The sequence below is a fragment of the Podarcis bocagei genome, assembly GCF_964188305.1.
Source record: "Podarcis bocagei genome assembly, chromosome: 11".
In the NCBI taxonomy this organism is placed as follows: domain Eukaryota; kingdom Metazoa; phylum Chordata; class Lepidosauria; order Squamata; family Lacertidae; genus Podarcis; species Podarcis bocagei.
This window is the reverse complement of record NC_138136.1, coordinates 17,254,428-17,267,724: the sequence shown is the minus strand read 5'-3', so window position 1 is coordinate 17,267,724 and position 13,297 is coordinate 17,254,428. Positions and strand designations below refer to the sequence as shown.

General features: G+C 42.8%; 1 protein-coding gene across 1 annotated transcript in view; it reads right to left on the bottom strand.

The window, feature by feature from the left end:
• Window positions 1–13,086, bottom strand: part of CEP120 (centrosomal protein 120) — a 40,891-nt gene extending 27,805 nt beyond the window's left edge. Inside the window, exons 1-8 of the mRNA XM_081213593.1 lie at window positions 12,760–13,086; window positions 8,279–8,435; window positions 7,676–7,790; window positions 5,456–5,597; window positions 3,687–3,835; window positions 3,073–3,270; window positions 1,653–1,880; window positions 1,277–1,475 (exon numbers count right to left, since the gene is read on the bottom strand). Of these exons, the coding sequence (XP_081069719.1) occupies window positions 1,277–1,475; window positions 1,653–1,880; window positions 3,073–3,270; window positions 3,687–3,835; window positions 5,456–5,597; window positions 7,676–7,790; window positions 8,279–8,435; window positions 12,760–12,811 (1,240 nt within the window). The 5' untranslated portion in view covers window positions 12,812–13,086. The remainder of the gene's footprint in view (window positions 1–1,276; window positions 1,476–1,652; window positions 1,881–3,072; window positions 3,271–3,686; window positions 3,836–5,455; window positions 5,598–7,675; window positions 7,791–8,278; window positions 8,436–12,759) is intronic.
• Between the last annotated feature and the right edge of the window lie 211 nt (window positions 13,087–13,297).

Sequence of the window (13,297 nt, the reverse complement as noted above, 5' to 3'; positions counted from 1 at the left end):
ATGCTTCTATTATTCTACTTAGTGTGTGTGAGGGGTTGTGCCAGTGTTACTTGTATGGGCTCTCTTACTATTCACTTGTTGTATTTCCTTGGTGGTGAGAGAGGTTGGGGGTGGCTTAGGGTGTTGTTGGTTGTCTTTGGTTGGCTGTAGTGAGAATTGTTTTTGTGTGAGGGTGGGGTGTGAGTGTGTATTTTTGAATCAGGTTAGCCAGATTGATTCATATGCTATTGGTGGATTCTTGTCATCTTGTTGGGCTGTGTATGTGATAAAGGGGAGCCATACCAGGGTGAAGGCGTCTTCTTCTATTTGTCCCTGTGTCAGTTTCAGTTTATTGGTTGGTTTTTCTAATAAGGCTGTTTCCCATACTAAGTTTTTTTTTCTTTCTAAACCTAAATGTTGAACTAGCTGTACAGCATCATAGCCTGTGGCCAAACACAACTGTTGACAGTTTTAAGGTAAGTCACGTGGTGCAGGCTGGTCCATGTGGCAAACAAAAAGTAGCATACCAAAAACAGGTGTTCATATTTCAAGCAGTCTTCACACATTGGCCCTATCATGCAAAGTGGCCACCGGCTGGAGGCTATACTCCTGCATTCTGATCACAAGGGAAGGGAGCAGTGTTTAAAGGTAAAAGGACCCCTGACCATTAGGTCCAGTCATGGCCGACTCTGGGGTTGCGGCACTCATCTCGCTTTATTGGCCGAGGGAGCCGGCGTACAGCTTCCGGGTCATGTGGCCAGCAAGACTAAGCCGCTTCTGGTGAACCAGAGCAGCGCACGGAAACACCGTTTACCTTCCCGCCAGAGCAGTACCTATTTATCTACTTGCACTCTGATGTGCTTTCGAACTGCTAGGTTGGCAGGAACAGGGACCGAGCAACGGGAGCTCACATCGTCGCAGGGATTCGAACTGCCGACCTTCTGATCGGCAAGTCCTAGGCTCAGTGGTTTAGACCGCAGCACCACCCGCGCCCCGGAGTAGTGCTTAGACCCAAGCAATTTACTTGAATACAAATATCTGCCCAGTTCTTCAACTGCAGAGCTAAACCACACATCACAAATTTAAAACCTTACATCGCCCGCAGTTCACTGGTTGACCGCAGATAACTCTCTCCCTCTTACTGGAGTCTTCAGAATATTTTAAGTTGAATTACTGCATAGTGAATGATCACCCATTTCCTTGCATCAGTTTACCAAGCAATCATAAAGAAAACAGTATTTTGTGGTAGATATGACAGCTGTAAATTTATAAACATTTGCTTTGATGTGCTGCCTACCTTTTTTCTGTGCCTTTGGGTTCTTGTCATACTGCAGACTTTCCACTTCGCTGTCTGTCGCGTCATCTTTTATGGGAGGAGAATGGCTAACCCGGGGTAATGCATTTTGAGAACTAGGCTCAGGGCTCCTTTTTTGATCACGCACTGGAGATGAAGCTCTTTTCACATTTTCAGACTCAACCTTTGAAGATAACTGAGGCTGAACGAAATAATAGTGCCTAGTTTAAACACATGATCCTCGGATGAGGGGCAGTATAGAAATTTAATAAATTATAATAACAATAACTTCATTTCATACATACATAACAGCAATAATATTTTCTATTTTCATTTGCATTTTTAAAAGTATATAAAAAGGAGAACAATTGAGTTGTACCTGAGAAACTCTGCTATCTTTTTGAAGAGATACCGATACCCCAACAGTGGGAGCCATATCCAAAGGGACAGGTGGCAGCTTTTGCCGGGCTCTGTTAGGTGGAACAAGAATATATGCTCCTTCAATTGCTACTGGATGTTGAAGGATTTCCACGCTTCCTTTCTTCAACAGCCCAGTTAAAAGTATTTCAGTGCTTCCAAGAGACTGGTCCCCACAGCAAAGATGGATCTATGTTTCAAAAGGGTATCATGAAAGTGACTATAATGAGCATTCAGTACAGAAACGATTACTTACACCCAACCAACGACATCCAAATGGAAACATTATGCCCTTTTAAAAAAATAAGGTGCTTGTAATGGATGCTGGAATAAAATAAGCCAAACAGCCCTCTTTAGAAGGTTATCCAGACTGCCTAATCTTCCCAGACTGTCTTATCCTCCAAAACCCTGTATTCTTCAGGTCAAAACATAGCAAGAGACTCCAAGCGGTCATGTTTCAGTACACGATAAGTCACAACTCACAAGCTCACAAGCTGTAAAGGGGAAGGAAGAAGGAAAGGCCAAGATGGAGCATTTTTGTAGCTTGAGGGTGCTCCTGAATCCATCTTTGCCACTAGAGGCACAACTGACATCTGGGGCTAGAAATGTTTTCTCCCAACTTTGGCTGGTACATCTGCTGTGACCAGGATAACCTGGCCACAGTGGTCCATGCAATGGTAATCGTAAGAGTTGATTACTGTAGCATGCTTTATATGGGCTGCCCTTATAACTATCTGGTCCAGAAGCTGCAACTAGGACAGAATTCGGCAGGTTACTGGTAGCGATGCTAATTTGCTGAGAGAGCTGCATTGGTTGTTGATTTCCTACCAGGGCAGGCTCAAGGTTCTTGTGTTAATTTACAGAGCCATAAACAATTGGGGTACAATGTACTTTAAGGAGTAGCCTGATTCTTTATACTGTACCTCAATTACCAAGATCCCCTGGCGGTGTACTTTTGGTGTCTCTCTGCCATGCACCTAAGGTTTGGTTGTCCTTTACAAGGGAGCAAGCTTTTAGTGTGGCAGCTCTGAAGAACTCCTTGTCCATAGAAAAGAAAGTCCAGCAAGCTTTCTTTTAGACATTCTCTAAAAACTGAACAGTTCCTATTTTTTGACCAAGCAGTTTATACTGATACTACTGTAGTATTAGGTTCTTATGCTGCCCACTGCCTTGTTTTTCTATTTTTATGAAGGTGCAGCTCATAAGTAATAAAATTAACAACATATCAAAAAAGTATAATAGTCCTTACATTTGATCTGCCATAACACCCTAAATTCTTATGGTATCCTCTTAACAATTTGGACTGAAGAGGAGTCACACACTTCGAAACAAGATGCAACAGCTAAATCTTTGTTTACCAGAGAGCAGAAATGGATGCATACCTTCAACTTTGAGTGAGCAAAAAAATAAGCTCTTAGAACTTCAATGCTGCTGCGTATTCTAACAGATGCTCTTTCTGGCTCAAAGTTTGGATTGATCAAATCAGTGAATGGTTCGTTGGTAACATCATTGCCCAGGAGTGAATAGTAGAAGAAGAACTCGGGCTGTCGTTCTGGAAGTTTCATTGTGGTAGGTATTAGCTGTTACAAAAAAAAAAGGAGAAAAATGCAGACAACAGGTCCTCAACACTGCTCATAAGAAGTCGCGAATGTTCATGTCTATTATCAAAAGAAGTGCCGTATTCCAACGTCTATTCAAGTTTTAAATATTTAACATGGGTAACATCAAAAGCTAAGGAATTCCAAGGCTGGAAAGTTGTCCTTGCTCACTCTCCCAAGCTCCTGCCATCATGAGGGCAACACTGTAACTTTGAGCTTGGTTTAGATTTTTAACAGCAATAAAGGGAACAACCATTCTTACACAGAATCTGGGGGTTATGAAGAACCACCAAGTCATGCTGCAGTGAGACATGATTTTTCACATGTTAACCATCCAGAGTTTGAAAGCTCCACCACAGGCGAAACCAGATAGTGGTACCATGGATTGGCATTATTACCTGTTCTAACTGTGTAGCAAATGCAACAGTGACAGACAGAACAAAGTAGTCTCTGCAATATTCTGCTGGTCCAATTTGATGGTATCCTTCCTCTTCGTTAAGCACTGCTGCAAGATTTTTGGGATCCAACCCAAGTTGCTGAAGAGGTACTTTAAAAAGAAAACAAATGCCTTCAGTTGTATTCTGAACAAAATAAAATCTACTGGGAGCTGAAAATATACAGAGATGAAATTCAGAGAGGACAGTTGTCTTTAAGAAATCCTATTAGCCTTGGGCTAGTAAGGGGCTGAATAAACCCCATGTCAATCTAGTCATCAGTTACAACAGGGATGGGGGATGTGCATCCCTTCAGATGTTGCTGGATTTCAATTCCCATCATCCCAGACCAGATGAAAGTTGGAGTCCAACATCTGGAGGACCACAATTTCTACATCCCTGACCTACACAGATTTCATCTCAAAGCAGATGAAAGGACAGATGAAAGGATAGAAAACAGCTATGTAAACCCTAACTCTCCACTTTTTAATACTTTATTTGCCTGGCCTTCTGGCATTGATAGTTTATGTTTGAGAATAAGGATTCACCTTCCTGGTTTTTTTTTAAGAAGTATCATATCAGTTTCATGAAGACCAGAGAATAACCATCTGTACTACTTGAAGTTATACCACACATACCCAGCACCTTTGTTTTATTTGTCTTATGCTTTTCACACAAACTTGCCCAGAAGTGTTGGACACAGCTAGTAAAATAATAAGTTAACAAAACAGAAACAGAAACAAGGAAATTAACTGTTTACAATATTCCACTGAGGTTGTACTTTACTAATCTTGACAACAGAATTTAAACAAGCTTTAGGACAGAGAATCATATGAAAAATAAGGGGGAAGATGAAAACTTAATACAGAGTAAAGATGAAAGCTTAACGTAGAACAAAGATGAAAGGTGAAAACATAATATAGACCAAAGCTTTAAAATAGGATAACTGAATACATTGCTTTTCTGTCTTTAATTAATTACTATTTTAAATCTAGGAAAGCAGAAAAAATAAAATCAAATATATAGAGAGAAAATTAAATATCAAAATATAACACATAAAATTCATGAGTGGTTAAGATATAAAAATAATTCTTTATGTAATAAAGTAGGAATGGAGAACCTGTAGCCCACTTGATGTTGTTGGGACTCCAGCTCCCATCAGCTCCAGCCAGCACGGCCAGTCATCAGGGATGATGGGAAGTGTAGTCCTACAGCATCTTGACATTGACAGATTGTCCACCTTTGCCATAAAGGAATGGAACAGAACCCTTGTAAACCACTCTGATACAAGACAGGCCATTAAGATTTTTAACGTAAATATTCAAATGTTCTTAGCCCTGAAACTTTGTCAAAATGAGCAAAGATGAAATCACTTCAGCTGTCAGAAATCAACTATCAAATCTCTCAGACTTCAGATTTATAGGATCAAGTTTTTCCACCCAACGAAACTCCAAAACCCACCATCTGGAGCCAGGTGCAAAGTAGCACCATGAGGGCAGGTATAAATTTAGAATTACGGTAAGTAAGGGAATACTGCTGAGCAGATGCTCAGCCCAAGGATTTGTGATCAGAACAAAAGAGGAAACAAAGCAGAATACAGAGGATTTGTACAGTGAATTTGCCAATACTAACCAATGATATTTTAGGATCTCCATCAACTTGACGTAACTGCAGAATTCACACAATTTTCAGAACATAATAGTGTTTGGTGAAGTGTTCATTATTCTACTAACCTGTTACATCTCTGGGAGGTGCGTCCTTCGCTTTAAAGCCATCTGTGGATGCCTTAGTATCAGTTTCTAGCATTAAACTGAGTTGCAGCTCAGATTTAAATTTTGTGTATCTATTGCTCAGTAATGGATACCACTTTGGCGGCTGCAGAGATTTGATTAAAACAAAAAGTTGGGTGAAATTATACATACACGGTATTGTCGTCGGATAAAATCTCTTTCCAAGTTGGCTACGTTTTACAAGATCTTACATTTAAAGTTAAGCCTAAGACAAAGAATAGTTGTGATCATACAACACTGTTACAGCAGAAGTGAAATTATATCATTTGTTCACACTTCAATTTTCAATTTATTAAAAAAAGGGGGGGAAAGAGGACAAGACTTTGGCCCTAATCCAGAGATCTGAAAACAGAAGTAATACCCTCTTTCCCTAGTAAACAGATGATTGCCAGAGATAATCTGTTTAGAGGCAGAGGGCATGACTGCACTAGCTTTTGGCTACCCTAATATGGGGGTGAAGGGCTCCAAAAGCACATAATATGTTCACCACCTACAGCTGACCTTTCTATATCCAGAATAATTCTGCACTTGACTCTGCTGCCATCTGTTCATAGAAATCTTAATTCCCTCCATGAAAAAAATTGTTTAGAAAAGCTAGTCATTCCGCCCCCCCACAAAAAAAAAAAAAGTACAAAGCAACTATTTAGAGCATATATCATAGGTTATTATTTGCATTTAGCCTGCTATGGTGGACAAAGGCATATCCATTAAATCCCTTTAGTAAATAAGAGCAAGAAATTTATCTGCTACAAACCATGGCAGATAATCATCTTAATGGGCAGGTCATTGACCTGAGCTTTGTTATCAGGTTATATAAATAAATATGCAGCTGCTTAAATTTTTCTTGAATAGCCAGTCATTTTAATGACTGTTCTGTGCTGTTTCTAATTTGTTTAAAATGTTGTTGTAGTTTCATACACTGTCCTGGTATTTTAAGATAGGGCTATCTTTAAATATAGTGGAACCTCGGTTGTCGAACGTAATCCGTTCCGGAAGATTGTTCCACTTCCGAAACAACCGAGGCTCAGTGGGTGGCTGGAGAATTCAATTGAAAAAACAGAGAAACATGCCTTGGAAGCCGTTTGACTTCCAAGGCGCTTTCGAAAATGGAAGCATTCACTTCTGGGTTGTCGGCATTCGAAAGCCGAAACATTCAACTTCCGAAGCGTTCGACAACCAAGGTTCCACTGTACTTCCATGTGCTTTTTTCCTTTTCCAGGGCGTTACTTTCCAAAACGTCCAAAGCATATGACATGTTGTGCCCACGGAGACAGGAGGGGAACAGCCTGATTACCAAACAGGAAGAGGGATGGGCAACACAGTGGAAAACTCAGAGTGGGCACAACAGCTCTCTGCTGCCTTGCCCCTCCATGTAATAATAATAATAATTTTTATTTATACCCCGCCCTCCCCAGCCAAGGTCGGGCTCAGGGACGCTAACAAGCAATAATAAAAACAAGTTGAATGAATACAACTTAAAAACAAGATTAAAATACAACATTAAAATATTGAAACATTAAAATATTAAAATGCAGCCTCATCGCAGGAGGAGAAAGGAAAAAGGAAAAAGGAAGAGGGGGAGGGAATCAAATTGGCTCCAAGCCAAAGGCCAGGCGGAACAACTCTGTGTTACAGGCCCTGCGGAAAGAAATCAGATCCTGCAGGGCCCTGGTCTCATGAGGCAGAGCGTTCCACCAAGCCGGAGCCAGTGTTAAAAAGGCCCTGGTTCTGGTTGAAGCTAATCTAACTTCCTTAGGGCCTGGGACCACTAGGGTGTTGCTATTTATGGACCTTGAGGCTCTCCGTGGGGCATACCGGGAGAGGCGGTCCCGTAGGTACGAGGGTCCTAGGCCATGAAGGGCTTTAAAGGTCAAAACCAGCACCTTAAATCTGACCCTGTACTCCACCGGGAGCCAGTGGACCACCAGGAGCCATGTAACCAGCAGCGGTGCATAGTTTGGGGAAACCAGGTGAGCAACACCGACCCACCAACTGATATTTGGTACAGCTCAGACACAGGTTTACCACCCCAATGAGCAAATATGTCTAGAACCTGCCATTCAATAAGAGAATGAAAATCAATACCATTTAATCTGGCATATCTGATAAAGGAGCACACATTCATTTATTGTGACGTGTATTAAGCCGGGTTCCATACAATACCTGTTTCTTCTCTTGAGCAACTCTCAAATCTAGTATAATGTAACCTACAGGGTCTTTGGCGGAAGAGAGAGAATCCACAGAAAAGCATTGTAACTTGATAGGTGTACGCTGTAATCTGCAAGGAAATAAATATGCAATACCATTAAGAGGCATTGGAAGCAGTTACATAAGCTTTTGGCTCCCCAATGGTACATGCAACATTTTTACTGATAAAACCACCTAGGTATTATCAGAAATGGTAGTAAATATTTTAATATAGATTGTATTGCAAGTGTTTCTTCTCAATAATAAGGAAACTTTAGCAGTTAACAAATGCATATAAAATTTTCCAACCTCTCAAATAGGCTCCAGGTATATGGCAACAGTTAAATATATGAAAGCTGGTTACTTTTCTTGGAGGTGAAAACACAAGAGCTTAAGACTGCTCTTTTTAGTAACTATCTGAGCTTTCTAGCCAAATGCTATACAGAAAAGGGGATGGAATACACCCATAAGTTTTCCAGTACAGTTCAGGCTAAGTTATTATAGTCATTCTTTACAAGATTCTAAATACATGCAACAAGCACACACTCAAGCAATTCAGAAATCTTTTGAGAAAATAACCTGTGTTGGTGAAGAGCTTTCCTGTCAAGTTCCCAAGCTAACTCTGTGGCAAATTCAGGTTGATCAATATGTTCTACAGGGTCTGTAGCTAGAGTTTCGCCATCAAACTTTGCTTCTACCACAAGCAGATGCTTTGGACGTTTTGGAAAGTAACGCCCTGGAAAAGGAAAAAAAGCACATTTATTAGATAGCTCCTTCATAAACAACTAATAGTATACGATTTAGGGCCTGATGTAGCTGCTTAATAATCACAAACCCCAGGGCACATTGCAGAACTGATATATAATCAAAGGCTGTTCCTTGGTTACCTGTACAAACACATCTTTCAAAGAGCTGGCTCAATTTTGCATTGGAACACAAGATTACAAAAAGAAACGGGAAGTAGATCGCAACTAAAACTGCTTGTGTGCACAGTCTGCAGTGCACAAGAACTACACAGAGCAAGAAGTACACCAATAAAGTGACTGGGTCATAACTGGCAGTCACTTGTGTGATGGCTTGGCGAGTCATGGGAAGAGATTTTGATTTTCTGACAGCCAGCATGCTGACCCTCCAGCTTTCCATCTGGAGGGAAACATTAAAAGGTAAGGAAGAAAGGCTTAGGATAACTCACAGTGTTTAGTTCAGTTCTGGTACACAAAACCAATTCCTGGGCTCAGAATTCTGTGTATACCAGTTACTGAATCTCCTGACTGTAGTAAAAAATGAGGCAGATCTTGCAAACTTTAAGTCTATGAACTTCTTTAAGTCACACTGTGCTATACGCATACCACAGCTGCAATTCTGTTCACACCTGGAGCTCAATGGGACCATTAGTAAATATGTGTGGAGTGTTTGTTTTGATCTGTGTGGATCTATCTACTGATGGAGAAGAAATAAAAGGCAAGTAGAAAGGTAAGTAGAGAATGTTTTTCTACCATATGTTTAAATGTGGACTAATTTCATATTGCCTTAAGTTTTCACTATATCTGTACTTAACATTTTCACCAGTAACGTTTTAGTAATTGTTATTCATCACTATGCTACAAGCCACAATAAACCAGATTGCTGAAGGAGAATGCAACGTACATTTTAAGAACAGGTTAAAATTACTATGAACAAATCAACTAATAAAAAATGCTGAAGTCAGCATTTTAATCTTTTTGAAAGTTAGATGGTGTATAAACAGAAAATAAAATATACATACATTGAGATGTACTTGCAAGGACCACAATATGCCAGAGTTCATGGATTTTTTTTTAAAAAACTAAGCACTCCTAATTCTAACGCATCACAAACAATGTAACAAGAAGTACCAGCTACATATTGCTTCATATAAGATTCCCAGGTGTCCTGAGTTCAAACCCTGCTCATCTCATGCCTGTCTTTGGAATGACATGGTACTGGTTTCCACAGAAATGTTACAACAATGTTTTCCTGTGCGATACCATACTATTCTGAGAAGACAGGCAATGTCTACTGTAATAACTCAATACTAAATTTCTGAAGCAGCAACACAGAATTATGAATCTGACTACATGTGCTGTTTTGTGCCTTTTATTAATCCTAGTTCCCTTATACCTGATCATTCTGTTCACAAAATTCTCCCTTCCTTTTGCCAGCTTTTATGTTGTAAACACCAGAACTCTGCCACCGAAATGAGAAACTGAAGCCTGCAAAGAATTTACAACCTTGGATCTGAAAGCCTTAGTTGTTAGCTCAAGGACATGATGGTAAAGTAGGATGATGAAGATGATGATGATGATGATGATGATGATGATAATAATAATAATAATAATAATAATAATAATAATAATAATAATAATTTATTTGTATCCCGCCCATCTGGCTGGGTTTCCCCAGCCACTCTGGGCGGTTTCCACAAAAAATACACTAAGATGTCACACATTAAAAACTTCCCTAAACAGGGCTGCCTTAAGATGTCTTCTGAATGTCAGGTAGTTGTTTATCGCTTTGACATCTGCTGGAAGGGCATTCCACAGGGCGGGTGCCACTGCTGAGAAGGCCCTCTGCCTGGTTCCCTGTAGCTTTGCTTCTCGCAATGAGGGAACCACCAGAAGGCCCTCAGCGCTGGACCTCAGCGTCCAGGCAGAACGATGGGGGTGGAGATGCTCCTTCAGGTATACTGGGCCGAGGCCATTTAGGGCTTTAAAGGTCAACACCAACACTTTGAATTGTGCTCTGAAACGTACTGGGAGCCAATGTAGGTCTTTCAAGACCGGTGTTATGTGGTCTTGGCGGCTGCCCCAGTCACCAATCTAGCTGCCGCATTCTAGATTAGTTGTAGTTTCCGGGTAACCTTCAAAGGTAGCTCCACATAGAGCGCATTGTAGTAGTCTAAGTGGGAGATAACTAGAACATGCACCATTCTGGCAAGACAGTCCGTGGGCAGGTAGTGTCTCAGCCTGCGTACCAGATGGAGCTGGTAAACAGCTGCCCTGGACACAGAATTGACCTGCGCCTCCATGGGATGGTTAGCAATAGTTGTAGAAATGCTCAGACATGCTCTCTCCCGTTTCCATTGCTTAATGAGTTGAAGATGCAACTCTGGTATTCTATATTTTCAAAAAAGGAAGCAGGAGCTCTTTCATCTGGTGTCAAGAGCATGCAAAAACCTTTCTGCTTACAGAGATGCCTTATCAGACACTTCCAAATATAAAATCACCCCGCTGTCTCCACATTCATTATTTACACAACCAACCGCCACATGGTAAGAGATATTTTGGGAAGACTTAGGTTACAATCCTATACATACCTAGGAGATCAGCTGGTTAGAGTGTGGTGCTCACCATGCCAAGATTGCAGGCTCCATCCCTGTTTGGGGCAGCTGGATATTCCTGCATTGCAGGGGCTTGGACCTAATGGTCCTCAGGGTTCTCTAACAATGCAACGTCTTGCTGAATTCAAGAGGGACTTACTTCTGAGCAGAGAATCACACTGTTGGAGGCTCAACTCTCCCAAAATCGAAGTCCGCCCTACAAGCATGGGTGTACCCAGGGAGCAGGGGGGCAGCTGCCCCCCTAAATCAAGCAAATAAATAAAAATACTTAACTGACCAATTGCAGCACAGATAACTCGATTCTGCCACCTCCTACCGGTGTGTGTGTGTGTGCGCGCGCTATTTGGTTGATGTTTTTAGTTTGATTCCAAATATTGTGGTTTTATATTTTGATTTTGTTCTGTGAACGGCCCTGAGAGCTCCGGGTATATAGAGCGGTAGCAACTACTCTATTCCAAACTTAAAAATGGAAAGTGTAATGCTGGTGGTCAACAAAAGAGATTTAAAGACTCTCTCAAGGCAAATCTAAAAGAATTAGACAACTGGGAAACACTGGCCTGCGAGTGCTCCAAATGGAGAACAGCCTTTACCAAAGGCGTCATGGGTTTGAAGATGCTCAAACTCAGGACAAAACAAGCTAAGAGGAAGGCATGCTTGGCAAACCCTCCCCATGATCAACTCCCAGTCAGAAACCCATGTCCCCACTGTGGAAGGACGTGTGGATCCAGAATTGGCCTCCACAGTCATTTATGGACCCACTCTTAAGACCGTGTTCATGGAAGACAATCTTACTTGGCTACGAGTGATCACCAAAGAAGAAGAAAAGATAAATTCAATAAATTATAAATAATAATAAAGCCTGTCCCTCCCGCCTTAAACAAATACAGTGGACGCTCGGGTTGTGAACGCGATCTGTGCGGGATACACATTCACAACCCACAGCGTTCGCAACCCACAGCGTTGCGTCTGCGAATGCGTGGGTTGCGTTTCTGTGCATGTACAAAGCGCGATTTAGAGCTTCTGTGCATGTGCGACTGCTGAAACCTGGAAGTAACCCGTTCTGGTACTTCCAGGTTTCGGCGGGTCTGTAACCTGAAAAAACGGAACCTGAAACGTCTGTTACCCGAGGTATGACTGTACTAGCTATGTCCATGCCCAAAAGTTGTTGTTGTTGTTTAGTCGTTTAGTCGTGTCTGACTCTTCGTGACCCCATGGACCAGAGCACGCCAGGCACTCCTGTCTTCCACTGCCTCCCGCAGTTTGGTCAGGCTCATGTTTGTAGCTTCTAGAACACTGTCCAACCATCTCGTCCTCTGTCGTCCCCTTCTCCTTGTGCCCTCCATCTTTCCCAACATCAGGGTCTTTTCCAGGGAGTCTTCTCTTCTCATGAGGTGGCCAAAGTACTGGAGCCTCAGCTTCACAAGGAGGGTAAAGCAGCCACCTTACATGGCGGCTCACACCTTGAACCACGTGCCCCAGGTTCAATCCCAAATCTCCGAGCAGAAGTGGGAGAGACCCCTTGCCTTAAAAACCCTTGGGAGCCGCTGCCAGTCAGTGTAGGCGACACTACCCTCAATGGATGGGCGATCCAACGCACCTCAAGGCAGCTCCCTAACTTATGGGTGGGGTGGAGGCATCCATAGATGAATGGGTCTCTGATTTTTTGCCTTTCCTTTTAACACCCCCCCTCCTTGCGCCTTACCTTCCAGGATAGAAACCACAATCAGGAGCTGGTCGGCCCTTGTTGTACCCATTCTCCTCCAGGCGGACTCTCTGCTCTGGCAGGCAGGGCGCAAGGCTCTCGCGAAGCTGCCCTCTCCGCGCCGGGTCCCCACATCCAAGCCGGTGACGAGGCCCCAACGCCCTCTTCCTCCTCCTCCTCCTCCTCTCTGGTCCCGCCGGCAGCCTCCCCTTTGGCGCCTCGGACGCGCTTTCAAACCAGCCGCCGCCGCTGCTTAGCAACCGGGAGGCGGAAAAGCAAGGACCCGAGGCACAGAGAGACGGGGCGGGGAGGAGACAGAGCGGCGCTTCCGGTATGTCGCTTCAACTTCCGGACGCTGCTGCCTCGTTGTTTCCCCCGGGGGGAGAGGGGAAGGGCGGCGAAGCGCGCGCGCTGCAGCGCCACCTATGGGAGAGGCGGTTGGAAACGGGAGGAGATTTCCGAGTGCAGCGGAGGGAAACAGGAGGCGAGTAGCGCAGGCTGCGCGTTTGTGGCGGGCGATGCCGAGGGATGGATGGAT